Source organism: Pantherophis guttatus, chromosome 3, assembly GCF_059756535.1.
Source record: "Pantherophis guttatus breed Tessera chromosome 3, ASM5975653v1, whole genome shotgun sequence".
NCBI classification, from domain to species: Eukaryota; Metazoa; Chordata; class Lepidosauria; order Squamata; family Colubridae; genus Pantherophis; species Pantherophis guttatus.
In genome coordinates this window covers 34,444,164-34,457,439 of record NC_142065.1, presented here as the reverse complement: position 1 = coordinate 34,457,439, position 13,276 = coordinate 34,444,164, and the positions used below count along the sequence as shown (strand labels likewise).

The 13,276-nt window shown below is 33.4% G+C and overlaps 1 protein-coding gene across 11 annotated transcripts in view; it reads left to right on the top strand.

Moving 5' to 3' along the window:
• The window catches only part of TOX2 (TOX high mobility group box family member 2), a 261,657-nt gene that overhangs the window by 93,012 nt on the left and 155,369 nt on the right, over positions 1-13,276 (top strand). For 6 of the 11 annotated variants that reach the window (XM_087889233.1, XM_034414059.3, XM_034414062.3 and 3 more), the window contains one exon: positions 10,873-10,938. The exons of 2 other annotated variants lie outside the window; for them this stretch is intronic. In XM_087889233.1, the coding sequence (XP_087745359.1) occupies positions 10,888-10,938 (51 nt within the window). In that variant the 5' untranslated portion in view covers positions 10,873-10,887. Of the gene's footprint in view, positions 1-3,176; positions 3,297-7,958; positions 7,978-10,872; positions 10,939-13,276 lie in introns of those variants that run through there. 3 more of the 11 variants (XM_034414055.3, XM_060689689.2, XM_034414061.3) reach the window with 2 other exon arrangements.

Below are 13,276 nucleotides of genomic sequence, written 5' to 3'. Positions count from 1 at the left end.
AAAGACTTTGAGAAGCCACAAGCCCTTCCTCTACTTCCTCCCTACATCCTTTGTTAGTGTTTTTTTTAAATATTTCTGTGTTTTGTTCATTGAAATTAAACTACTAGTGAACAGCTTTGTAGAGGAAAAAGCACTGAAATAAAACTTTGAAATATGAATATCAATCTGAATATTTCAGATACTAAACTGTTCTTTGAATGGCTGTTATCACTCTACATGGGGCACCCAAGGCAGTTGCTCCCTGAGTAGAAGACGTCTCTATCAGTTGAACATTTGTATTTTACTATGAATTTATAAAAGTCCATATTTTCTTATTTTGTAAGGAAAAACAATCTCAAAATTTCTTTATCATGCAATGATACTTTGACAGTGAAAATGAACTCAGGGTACAAAACTTTTTCATAATCGTTGAGTACATTAAAAATGAACGTGGCATTGATAAATTAAACCTTTTTGATTAAACATACAATTGAATGCATGCTTTTTCGTGAGGGGATTAAGATATATTGAAATGTATGGGATTTGTATCCAAGCAGATCTTATAGAATTGTACTGTAAATCTTATTACGGAATCATAGAACCACAGAACAGAAAGGACTAAAATAAGCTAGGAAATCCTTTCTCAGTGCAAGAATCCATTTTAAAACATCTATGATAAATATCTAAACATCCTATGCTGGAAGATATCAGTGGTGTATGCTGTTTCTCTTTTACTGGCTTTAACATTGAACTATTTTTAACATTCATTCAGAGTCTATTTCTTCCAACGTTAATTTGTTATTCCCTTTTAGGACAAGAGAGAGCATGACACAGTTTTCTTTTCACTCATGCCATTTAAAGTACTTACAAGGTGTTATTGACAACTACTCAATGTTCTGTACCCAAGGCTGAATATATACAGTTCCTTCAATCTTAATTTCTGATAATTTCAATTGTCATTCTTTACACATGTTCTAATTCATCTGAATCCACCTTAAAATGTGATGGGCAGAATTTGATACTACTTGAGCTGAGGTCTGCAGTGCAAGTGAATGACTGACAATATAGAAGGGTTTGTGGACCAAGGTTTGGGTTAAACAAATTGTATACTGTTGGCATGATATGGGTTGTACCTCACAAAAAATTGTAAAGTATGTGTGGCCAAAGCAAGGGAAGTTTGATCAAGATTTAAAAGAGAATCCAGTAGAGTTGGAGACACAATCCCTGATTAAGGATCTCTGATAAAAACTTGTGCATTTTGAAAGTGAGAGCTACTAAAGAAGTAGAAAGAACTTTGACTCATAAAATTTATGATCTTGATAGTCTATATATGAATGTTCACAGCATGGGAAATAAGCAGAATGAGCTTGAAGACTTAGTATATGAAGGCAAGTATGTCTTAAAAGTTATAAGGAGTCATGATGGGAAGAAACCCATGATTGGAATATAATAATTGAAGTATGAGTTATTCAGAAGAAACCAAAGCAATAGGAAATGATAGAAGAAAAAGGAAGAATGACATGCAGTTAAACATTTAATGTCATTGTGTTAAAATAATATCTCTTCACAAATCCAAGTCAGTACACTTACCACTTAACATGTGGCTTTAAAGTAAATGAATAAAAAGCAATACTGTTCTTGATAATATTGAATGTTAAGAAAAAAGAACTTTGTGCAATGGAATTATGTCCCCCAAGACATGGTAAAAAAGCTTCATTTAATGTGTTTCTGTAAGAAAGCAGTTTGAGGGGGATACTTTAATTTGAAACTGTGAAATTAGCAAATACAAAGATTGAAGAATATCTAGGACTGACCCTTGTAGCACCCTATTCAATAACTCATTCCATTAATGGGGAAAGGTTGAAGGCAGCTCTGAATATTGCTGACTAGCTGTGAGACACCTAATAGAATTTCCATTCAGCCCAACTGATTTCCTAATCAGTATGTCACAAGATATATCATCGAATTTTTTTGTTTTCAAAGAATATAAAAACCAGAAGGGGACATACATGTTTTTGCTTTACTTGTGATTAAAATAAAAAACACTATTTTGATGGTGGGCCAGTAAGATACCATGCCATAAATATGCTTAACATTTCATAGCTGTTTATATTGCTTATAACCTGCATTTATTACCCTAGTAAAAAATATTTAAACTTCAAAAGAAGTGTTGTATGTATGTTGAAAAGTGTTGATTGTCTCTAGGAGTTATTCTTAGAGCAGATTTTAACATAGTTGCAGTAATACTGCTTGAAAGGGCTTATCTAAAGGGCTTTTTTGTGTGCTTTTCTGAATCTTTGCCAACACACTTTGAAACAATATATTCTGCTTGTCATTTGAATATATCTGCAGCAGCACATAACATTTATGTCTCCTTTATAATTTTTTTGGATGTCATTCAATACTATTAAAAATATTTAATTTTACTTACTTCTTGGAGAATTCATTTCTTTGCAGTATGACTTTCCCCTTTTAACTAAATCCAATGGAATTAGATGAGATAGGTTAAGGTCAAGAATATTGTTTGAAGAAGTTCTGCCCTCCAGGGTGATAAAGTTTGTAGTTTATCTATTTGTAAGCTTTCTAAATCGGCTCATTTAGTTACAATGGTGCATCAAATTGGCCCTTTGCTTTTCTAAAGTAAGTGGTTTTATTGTTCCACAGAGTTGCATCTAAAGCCAGGGACAAGAAAACTAATTTTTCAAATGAAGAATACTATTTCTTTAGGATTACTTTTGGACTAATGTTGCTTTTGTACTTACTTTCTATTTTCTCAACTCAACCCCTTAAAAAAATCCGTAAAGCTGGTTTCTGTCTTATTTATAAGCCATTTTTCTTTCTTTCATAGAACTCAAGGTTAGATTTTTCAGTATTTAATTGTCAGGTAGTCTTTCATCTGTGCACTGAATAATTGTTTCTGTAAGATTTGCCTTGTTGCTGTGTGGGGGAAGTAGGGAGTGTAAATTTTTTAGGTCCAAGGACATTTGGAAATGTTCATCAACAAGTGAAAGAAACGATAATACACACCACACAAAGAGTTACCACAGTATGAAACAGCATAATTGTTTCTTTTGATGAATCCATTCTTTCAATGAATTAATAATGGTTGCCACCATATGCTATATCTTATTGTGGAATTGGTTGATCAGCCAGGGATTTCTAAGCCTTTCTGCTAAAGACCTGTCTCTATTGCCTAGCTCTAGGGTTGACTTGTCCAAAGTTTGAGAAACCTGGAGGCTAACAGAATCTTGTGAAAAGTCCTAGGAATACAAGGCAGCACTTGGTGAAAGTAGCTCCTGCCCAAGAGAACTTTTTTGGTGAGACTTTTTCTTTTATAACAGTCTACTAAATTGTCCAATATAATGATATATTTGGGAAAAAGGAAAGATAAAATTAGTAAGTGAAATAATAGAATTAATAGACCAGACCAGACCAGAATAGACCAGACCAGACCAGACCAGACCAGACCAGAACAGAACAGAACAGAACAGAACAGAACAGAACAGAACAGAACAGAACAGAACAGGAGCTGGAAGGGACCTTGGAGGTCTTGTAGTCTAGCCCCCTGCTCAAGCAGGAGAACATGTACCATTTCAGATAAGTGACTGTCTGGTCTCTTCTTAAAAACCTCCAGTGTTGGAGCACCCACAATTTCTAAAGGCAAGCTGTTCCACTGGTTAATTGTCCTCACTGTTAGGAAGTTTCTCCTTAATTCCAGGTTGCTTCTCTTTTTGATTAGTTTCCAACCATTGAAAGCAACAATTACATTCACCCAAAATTTGAAATGAAAGCAATAAAGTGAATCTAAATCCGGGTGTTTCAAGTAATGTAATTGAGAACATATGCAGAGTTTCTTGCACAAAGTAGGGAATGAAAGAAAACATAATTTTCACCTAATGTGTTATTGTTAGAGAAACTTAGATTTGGACTGAGTCTCATTTTATAAAAGTTTGAGATATGTAATAATCAGCCTCTTAATAGAATTGGATCCATCTTATATTTGTAGTATAAATGAGTTAGTTTCAATCTAACCAACAGTTCAAGGGAAGGGTGTTAAATTGATTGTATATATTTTTAGATAAAACTAGAATAAATATTTTTTTCTGGCAGAGTTTCAGAGTCAAAACACTCTAGTGTGCAGTGCTGAGTTGTATTGAATATTGTTTTGTTTTAATTAAAAAGTTGAGCATCTTGGTCTTTCTATTAGTTTCACACTTTGCTTCTAATTTCTATGACAAATTCTCTAGAAATTAGCATATACAGAATCTTGAAGACTATCAAGCATGGGTGTCCATCTAGGGGCTACATGTGGCTCTAGACAGCTAGTAATGCTGCTCCACACGATTGTAAACCTTTAACATTATGCATTTTCCAGCAATATTTATATACATTAACTATTTTATATATTTTATATGCAGCCCAAGAAAATTCCTCTTCACTTAATGTGGCACAGGCAAGCAAAAAGGTTGGACACCCATGCTATAAAAGGAAAATGAGATAGTTGGGCACTGCTTGATGCAAGAGCAAGAAAATAGCTGTGCTTACAAGAGAAACTAGGTTAAAATTCAGGCCATTTCAAATTCAGTCCATGGTACTACGGGTAGTCCTTGGTTAACAAACAACAATTGGTACTAGAATTGCCATTAATAAGTGACTGAGCCATTTAGGAATGGCAATTCTGACAGTCCCGCTTGTCATTGTTAAGCGAAGACCACAGAGGTCAATAAGTGAGGATGTCACGTGGTGGCCATTTGCAGCCCCCTGCTGACTTTCTTATGGTCTGGTAGCACAAAGTAGCTTTTGCATCCTGAGATTTGTAATTACATTTATAATATTACATAATATGTGTACTGCTCTGCTTACAGACAACCTCAGTAAGTCTATAGCTATATAGAAAACAATTTTCATAGTAATAGTAACAAAATAAAAAATTTAAGACTAAGTCAGATTAAAAGATATTGCAATATTTTAAATTAAACCAAAATTTGGTTAGTTATTGTTCCTTTTTTGTCTTTATGGACACTTTAATAGTTTAGATTTTGTGGAACTCAGTCTGAAGAATGATAAAAACAGGCCCTTGACTTCTCTATAGGGGGATATAGAAAATTGAACATCAGGCATAAAACAAATCAGTAAGTTCAATATTTCTGACTAGACAATTTATCTGCTTATATTTCTGTATAGAAAACTTCCTGAAGCAAAATGATTTGTTGGCTTCAAGATTCCTATATTGGTCCAGCTTCTTGGAGTTTCAGGATTCCAAATCTTCTCTGCTTCTATTTTTTTCTGGTGTATCCTAAACATGAATAAGAACAATATTTACTAGTTAGGATAGAGATTAAATGTCTGAGTCTGCAGCATGGTGTACTGCAATGTGGATGAAAAGTTTTTTTTTTATTATTTTGATATTTCAACCATTCGACTGATTTATCTTGCTTATCCTATTTTGCAGTGCTGTCAGACAAAGCAGATTTTATTTCAGTGTAGTCTTTTTTTCTTCTTAAATTTCTTGTTTTCATATGTTTTCCCTGCTTCTTCTTTATATGTAAATCAACCTTCTTCATGTCTGAGAATGATTGGAAATATTCAACATAACTGGGCACCAAATTGGAATAGTTTGCCGGCACCTTCATTCCCTTGTCTGTTTTTTGTGAAATCTCACATTTTCAGTTTGTTTGCCACCTTTCTCACATCTTTTTATTTGGGGTACATATTTTTCTTGGAATGCCCCATCTTGCTTCTGATCTTGAAAAGCCATTAAAATATTTTCCCCATTTATATTTTGTAATTATCAATTGTAAATAATTCTATCCTTGTTTCTCTTTCCACTTCCATTAATTTTTCATAAGTAATGAAGATCTTCATTGAGATAATGACTATAGTGTCCTGATTTCCTTTTGTTTTTACTATGGTATATACTGCCTGATATTATATTTGTGCATTTATTAAACAACAGGTAAGAACAGCAGTAGAACGTCATTATGGCAAAATAAAAATTAGGAAGAAAAGCATTCATAACATCTAGATACTTGAGCATATCTTCAATAGAATGCTAGATAGTTTAATAGAGAATAAAAGGAAAGATCCATGTATTTGAAGTTCAGGAAATGGGTATCAATAAAGCTTAATTTAAAAAACATTAATTCCATATATGTTTTGACCTTGAAGGTGGCTTCACATCTCACACGAAGAAGTAATTCTGAATGGCATATAATAATTTTCCATATGAGATATTTTGTTTTAAATTCAGGTCTTTAACTGGCTTAATTGTTCTTCATATTCTTAGCATTTTCCCCAATGTATAATAACCACTTGTTTTTACACTGTACTGCCCAATGTAATGTTTACGTGCTGCATGATGTAAAGTGTGTTTGGGTGGAGGGGGAGAGGATTGTTTTATCAGTCAGCTTGTAGGAGAGCTTGATGTTGATTTGGACTGAGAATGGGTGGCTAGACCAAGGTACCCACCTGGTTTCCATGCACAACAGAGAACTAGAACCTGAATCTTCCCATTGCTAGTTCAGCAACTTAACTACTACATTATGTGGTTCTCTTTAACCAGCTTGATTATTTCAATTTTTTTAAAAAACTGATTGTTTATTATTTTTTTAAAGAAACATTTATTTATATAATTTATGTGCATACACTTGAGAGTAGGCATTGTCAAAACCAACAAGATCTATTTTTAAGATCTGGAAAGGCACTGCAGTATGAAATATTATGTAATATCTAGTCTAAACCTATTTTGATGTTAACTTATTGACTTTGTGTTAACTGTGTGGTTGCAAATTAATAGGTAATTAACTCATTAAATTAGAATAGTTAGATTACATGGCTGTACGGTGATTAGGTATATCACCATACTTTTTTCTGTTGCAAAAGGCAGAAAAGCAATATCAAAATATATTTCAATAATCAGTGACATGGGAGAAAGAATAATTAGCATAATAGTTCTGAACTATTCCCCTGCCAGTAACAGAAAAGTTTTTATTGTCTACCATGCTTAGTTGATTAAAAATAAATTGGATCAATTTTGCTTGGAAATAGAGTATAATAAATGTATTAGCCTTATTTCCTGAAATTGATTAGCATCTCTATATACATGAGGAGATAGTTCTAATCAAAACTAAGAGAAAATCATTTTAACAAATGGAAAATATTAAAATGTTTTGTTTCTGTCATAAAGAGGGGGCAATTATAAAGCTGATTGTCTCCAACTGCTTTCTGCCACAGAGTGATAACACATCATACATCTATTCATCTGGCTATAGCATAAGTTGCAATCATTTAATTGAAAAAAATAAGCTAGCAGCAAGTTTTTTAATTTTTTTTTTGTTCTTACTGCTTTCAGGAGTTAAAACAAATCTAATCTTCAGGGAGGAAGTTCTGAAGTTTTCATTGAATTTTGAGAGTTGATTTTCAGCCTCACTGCTTGGCAATCAGAAGCATAGTAATTTCCAAGATAGGCTTCATTATAGTTACTGGGCTAGGGAAAGAATAGCATATAAAGCAATAAAATAGATATGTATTACCAAATTGGAATTATGAAAAGGGAGAGTTTGAATTGGCTTTCAAGCAAATAGCACAGTTAAGAAAGGCATACACATATCTGCTAAAATCTAAAGTAATAGTGATGATATTAGACTGCCTCCTGAAGATGGAAAATAACAGATACATGAATATGTGTGATTTGAAAAATGTGCACTAATACTTTCTTTGCTCAAAAGTATAGCTTTCATGTGGAGTAAAATAAGTTGACTATTGGTGCAATCCTCTAGTTTGATTTCTAGAGGCTCAGCAGTTGCTAGAACCAACTGTGGTGGCTTTGAATCTGTAGCGTTTACTGATCCATGTCCATATAGTTAGAAAACAGCATATGAGCTCAAAAAAAAAAAAAAGAAGAAGAAGAAGAAGAAGAAGAAGAAAAAGAAAAAGAAAAGACAGTTTCCTCACTTTCCAAAGAAAGATGAATTCATTTGTCTTTATACCACTTTCTTGGTAAATCTAAGATAATTCTTAACTTTAATTCTAAACTGTTTGGTGGGAACTGCAGTAGTTGAGAGTCCGAAATGATAAAAAGTAATGCAAGAGTAATGTATGAATGCCTAGAAAGGAGGTAATAATGTGCTAATGGAAGTAGCACCTGCTGATGGAATGACAGTTGTAATTTTTCCTTTCCCTTATTATCCTCAAACATTTCAAAAAAAATAATCTGTATGGGAGGTATATGAGTATGTGTGTGTGCATGTATATAAATTATAATAGTAACTCCAATACAGATAGTCGTCAACTTACAACAGTTCGCTTAGTGGGTGTGGTGTGTCTTGGTGGGCATGTCATGGTGGGTGTGGCAGGGAAAGGATATTGCAAAATCTCCATTCCCACCCCACTCTGGAGTCAGCCAGAGGTGGTAATTGCTGGTTCTCTGAACTACTCAAAATTTCCGCTATCGGTTCTCTAGAACCTGTCAGAACCTGCTGAATAGCACCCCTGCTTCTGACAAGCAAATTCATTGGGGAAAGCAGATTCACTTAACAGCCATGTTACTAATTTAACAACTGCAGTAATTCACTTAATAAATGTGGCAAGAAAATTCGTAAATTGGGACAAATTTCACTTAACAAATTTCTCATTAGCAACATAAATTTTGGGCTCAATTAAGATGATAAATTGAGGACTACCTGTATAGCTGGACAGTTGTATCTATCAAGTCCAACTGAAACTACTGTAAAATAGCAAAACAATAATTTTGGGAAGAAAATAATTTTGCATTTAAACAACTCCCCAAGAATATTTAAGGAAAATAAAAGAAAATTAAGAATCCAAATGCCAATTTACACACCCATTCCATAAAAATGATTCTGTAGATCAGTTTTCCAGTTCTGCAGTGGCCTATAGTTCTGCAAGAAACTAAGGAGAAAAAAATTGCAGCCAATATTCTATCACTAGAGTTTTGCTTCTTGATCAGTGTTTGTTGGATTTTTTTAAAAAAATTAACATGTTCTGTGATCTGAAAAAGTTGGAAACCTGTTACTTAGCTAGTCCTTCTAAGAATTTTAGCTACATTATTTCCACTGGATTGCATGGGAGTAAATTATTTTAATGACTAAATCATTTTCCAAACTTTTATTAGATGTTTGTTGCATATTTTTCATTACAACAATTTAATTCATTTCAACTCTCCTTTTTTGATTTGGTACTGAATTCCATCTAATATTCAATAATTGATACTTGCATTCACATTCTTATCTTTTATGAATGTTTTATGAAAGTTTTATCAATGAGGAGTCAAAGTTTGCAGAGCATAGAAATTTACAGAAAACTTGCTGTGTTGGCAAATAAAAGTTTATCATGGTAAGAAAATCATTATATAGTTATATTTCAATTCCCCCCCCAAATCTTTATTGTCAATGCACAACATACGTACAATGAGATTGGTTGAGCTCCCTCAGTACACGCCCCCAACACAAAACACAATTTATAATATAAAACATAGCTCAAAACCCTCAGTTGATCATTTAATTTTAATTATTGAATGTTTTATTATTTATATTTATGGTAATTATTATTTAATAATAAAGAAATGACTTGAGGTGGCTCACAAAGCACCAAACAATATTAAAAATAATATAAGAAACAGCAAAACCAATTAGAATACCATTTTCTTCATAGCAAGTGAATTCATCCTAAAGTTTTCTTTCTCTAAATAAATATAAGATTTAAAAAAAACCACTGCTGATTCTGGAGAAATACTAATGAAAATAAATGCACTTTTTGTTCTTTGAAAGGATTCTCCAGGCTAGATTTTGCCATTAAACCTTCATTTGTTATGACCAAACTCACTGCCCATAAGAAAGGACAGAAGACAATAAATTTACTGTTTACCTTCCTTTCTTCTCTGTTGCCCAATACTCAAGATTTCTATAGTAACTAAACAAATCTGTTAGAAAAGGGAAGTACAAAGTACTGCAATAATTTGCAGTAAAGATACTGTATATAATAATATCACAGTAAATGAAGCAGCAAAACAGTAAAGGAAATTATAGCAGCAGTAAAGTTGTATTTAAAGACCTTGAAGATTGAAGACCTGGAGCAAATAGATTTTAGATGAATATCTCTGGGAAGGAATTCTGCAAACAGGACCTTACTTCTAAAAACAAAATCGACACCCTTTTGTCATTTAGCATGTACCTCACTCCAAGATCACTTTAAGAAATGCAGATATTTTGGGCCCAGTAACATGATATAGAAATACCAAAATAGATGATCTTCTGATAATCTGGTCCAAACTATTTAGTTTCAATTCTATGGTTTTCTAAACTGAAGGTGATTTAGATCCATCTTTTATTCATAAAGGTTCTTTCCTAATTTCTGATAGGGCTTTATCTTAATAATAACTAGTATGGAGAATCTATATATGCCAAGAGATGTTTTCCTTCATGCAAGTGTGATATGAGACTTTGTGTCTTAGACCTGGTTTTTCAATTTATTTAAATTTCCTAATCATCCTCCTTATATGATATTATTTCTACAAACAGCCCATTTTTCTTTAGAAGTTATAAAATTTATTTCCCTGCTTTTACAGTAGTAAAAGTCCATGCATTGATACATGCAATCTTATAAACTTTCCACCATACTGATTTTCAATTGCACACAGTGGTGATACAACTTTTGGGGATAACTACAGACCAGTTTACATGAAACTTCTGTAAGATCCATGCTGTGATTTTGGTTTATTTTGTGCTAATTTCTGTAACATTTAGAATTATTTTCAGCAATAAATCAAACAGTCAATCAAGCAAGCGATTAGATGGGCTGCTTATAGAATTTAGCAATTTATTGACGGTTCCAGTATACTTGCATTTTGATTATTTTTTTCCCCTGTCATTCCAGTTTGACGGAGAGAACATGTATATGGGAATGAATGACAATAACCAGGAATTCCTCTCAGCAAATCAGGTAAAACGAGTTGTCTTTTCAAGGATGTGTTGGTTTAGGATATCTTCATAATTTGCTTATGCAATATTGAAGACAGAATCTAATCTAGAGGGATAAAATGAAGATGGGGTACCAATATAAACAGATTATCAGCTCCAAAGATTAGCCTGTTGAATGTGAAAAGTTAAGTAGTCTGGGAAGAAAAAAAATGTTTATTTAGATTCATAGCCCCCCCCCCCATATAGCCATAGCAGAAGCGCTTCTGTTGGGTGACTTTTGGTATGCCTCTTGGCCAGATAGCTACTTCTATTAAATGAGCAAGTAAGTGACAGATATTTACAAATCTCTTTCATCCATTCTATTGTTCCACTGGAAGTTGATGGCAGACTAAAATATACATTTATATATAATGATGTGCTTTATGTATGTACATTATGCAGGAATGTGGGTGTGTCTGTCTTGTATTTATGTGTATGCATCTACTTTCCTCCCCTTGGTGACTTCACTTTCATGTTTCTTGGGCAGTATTACTATATACTATGTTTTCACTTACTACTGATTACACAACCTCTTCAGCAATCCACAAACTAAATAATACAAATGAAAAAGAAAGGCATTGGAGGGAAAGTTTATTTATCTATATGACTTAGAAAAATAAAAAAATTACATCACCTTGATTCCAAGTGATTTTGGGCAGCTTACACTTTAAAAGCCTTGATGGTACAGTGGTCTAAGCACCCTGTTATTAACACAGCTGCCTGCAATTACTGCTGGTTCGAATCTCTCCAAGGCTCAAGGTTGACTCAGCCTTCCATCCTTTCTAAGGTAGGTGAAATGAGGACCCAGTTTGTGGGGGCAATAAGCTGACTTTGTATAAAATATACAAAAGTATGAAGGCTATTGCTTAACGCATTGTAAGCCTCCCTGAGTCTTCGGAGAAGGGCGGCATATAAATCAAATTAAAAAAAAAAAAAGCAAGAATAAAAAAAATTAAGAAACTGTTCATGGATATCAAGAAATGTAAAGACAAACATACCTACAAAACCCTACTTGTTAAGCAGCCATCCTTACCCTGATGCCGGAGAAAACAGACATATTTTCAAAAACATTCAGGGCATCACCGTGATGGGAACTGTATCAATATCTGGGGCAGGATATCAAACCAGAGAACAGGCACCACAATATAGATAGTCTTGCTTTCTATATTCTGTTAGATGGCATTCTTTATTAGAGCAGACTTGGAGGCTCTGCCCGGTTTTACCAGCCTGGAAGAAATAATGGAAGATAGCTTGGTCCTCAACTCTGCTAACTCAAATCACTGCATATCACTTCTCTATGCTGCCAAAAAATTACATGGATGTGTTGAGGTCAACTTTGGGAAATCTATGTAATATGTGCAGCTTATATGTTTTGTGTATATAGGTCTTTGTGTATATAGATCATGTATATAGATCTTTATATATAAGTGTTTGTGTAGGTTTCCTCCCTTGATGATAATGTGTGTGTATGTGTACATGCACCTTCAAGTCCTCCTTGACTCCTCACAGCTACTTGGACTAGTCCTTGCAATTTTTTTGGCAAGGTTTTTCAAAAATGGTTCGCCATTGCCTCTTTCCTAGACTGAGAAAGAGTGACTGGCCTAAGGTTACCCAGCTGGTCTCATGATTAAGGCAGAACTAGAACTCGGTTTCTTGCTTAATAATCTAGTGCCTTAAATAATACCTTGGTGATAAACCCCAAGTAAATTCTATTTATTGTATGGCTTTTCCTCACTTTTTTTTCAAATACTTTTGCAGAAGTTCCCTGTATTCAAATACATTTTTCTTCATCATTCACAGTGAGGTCAGAGTAGCTGGATACAATGCAAAGCATGCCCTGCTGAGATTCTAATTTATTAAAGTTCCAATCAAGGAAATTCTGAAATTTTGCTTGCTTTTGGGAAGATAAATATATAAAAATTGGATTTTTAAAGAAGTTTCTTACAGCAGTTACCATGCTCCATTCTCCAAATGGACAATTTGTCCTTTTCTTAAATTCACAACACCTATTCTGATAAGTCTGTACACACTGTAAATGCGTTTTCTTTACCATGAATAAGTTGTGTAGTATTTGTCGAATCTTTATGTTTTCAACCATGACAATTTTACTAATTTATATATTATTTTATTTAGTGTCTGTATTTTTAAATCCAACTTCTCTTCATACATTGCTAAAATGATTTATATTGGAAAACTGAACTATTCATATAGTAAAACTTCACAACATAATGAAATGTAAGGAATATACAACCAAAATAAAATCAAGAAAACAACTGGCAGCAGAGTGGAGAAAAACTTATTTGCTGTATCAGCTTTTGGAA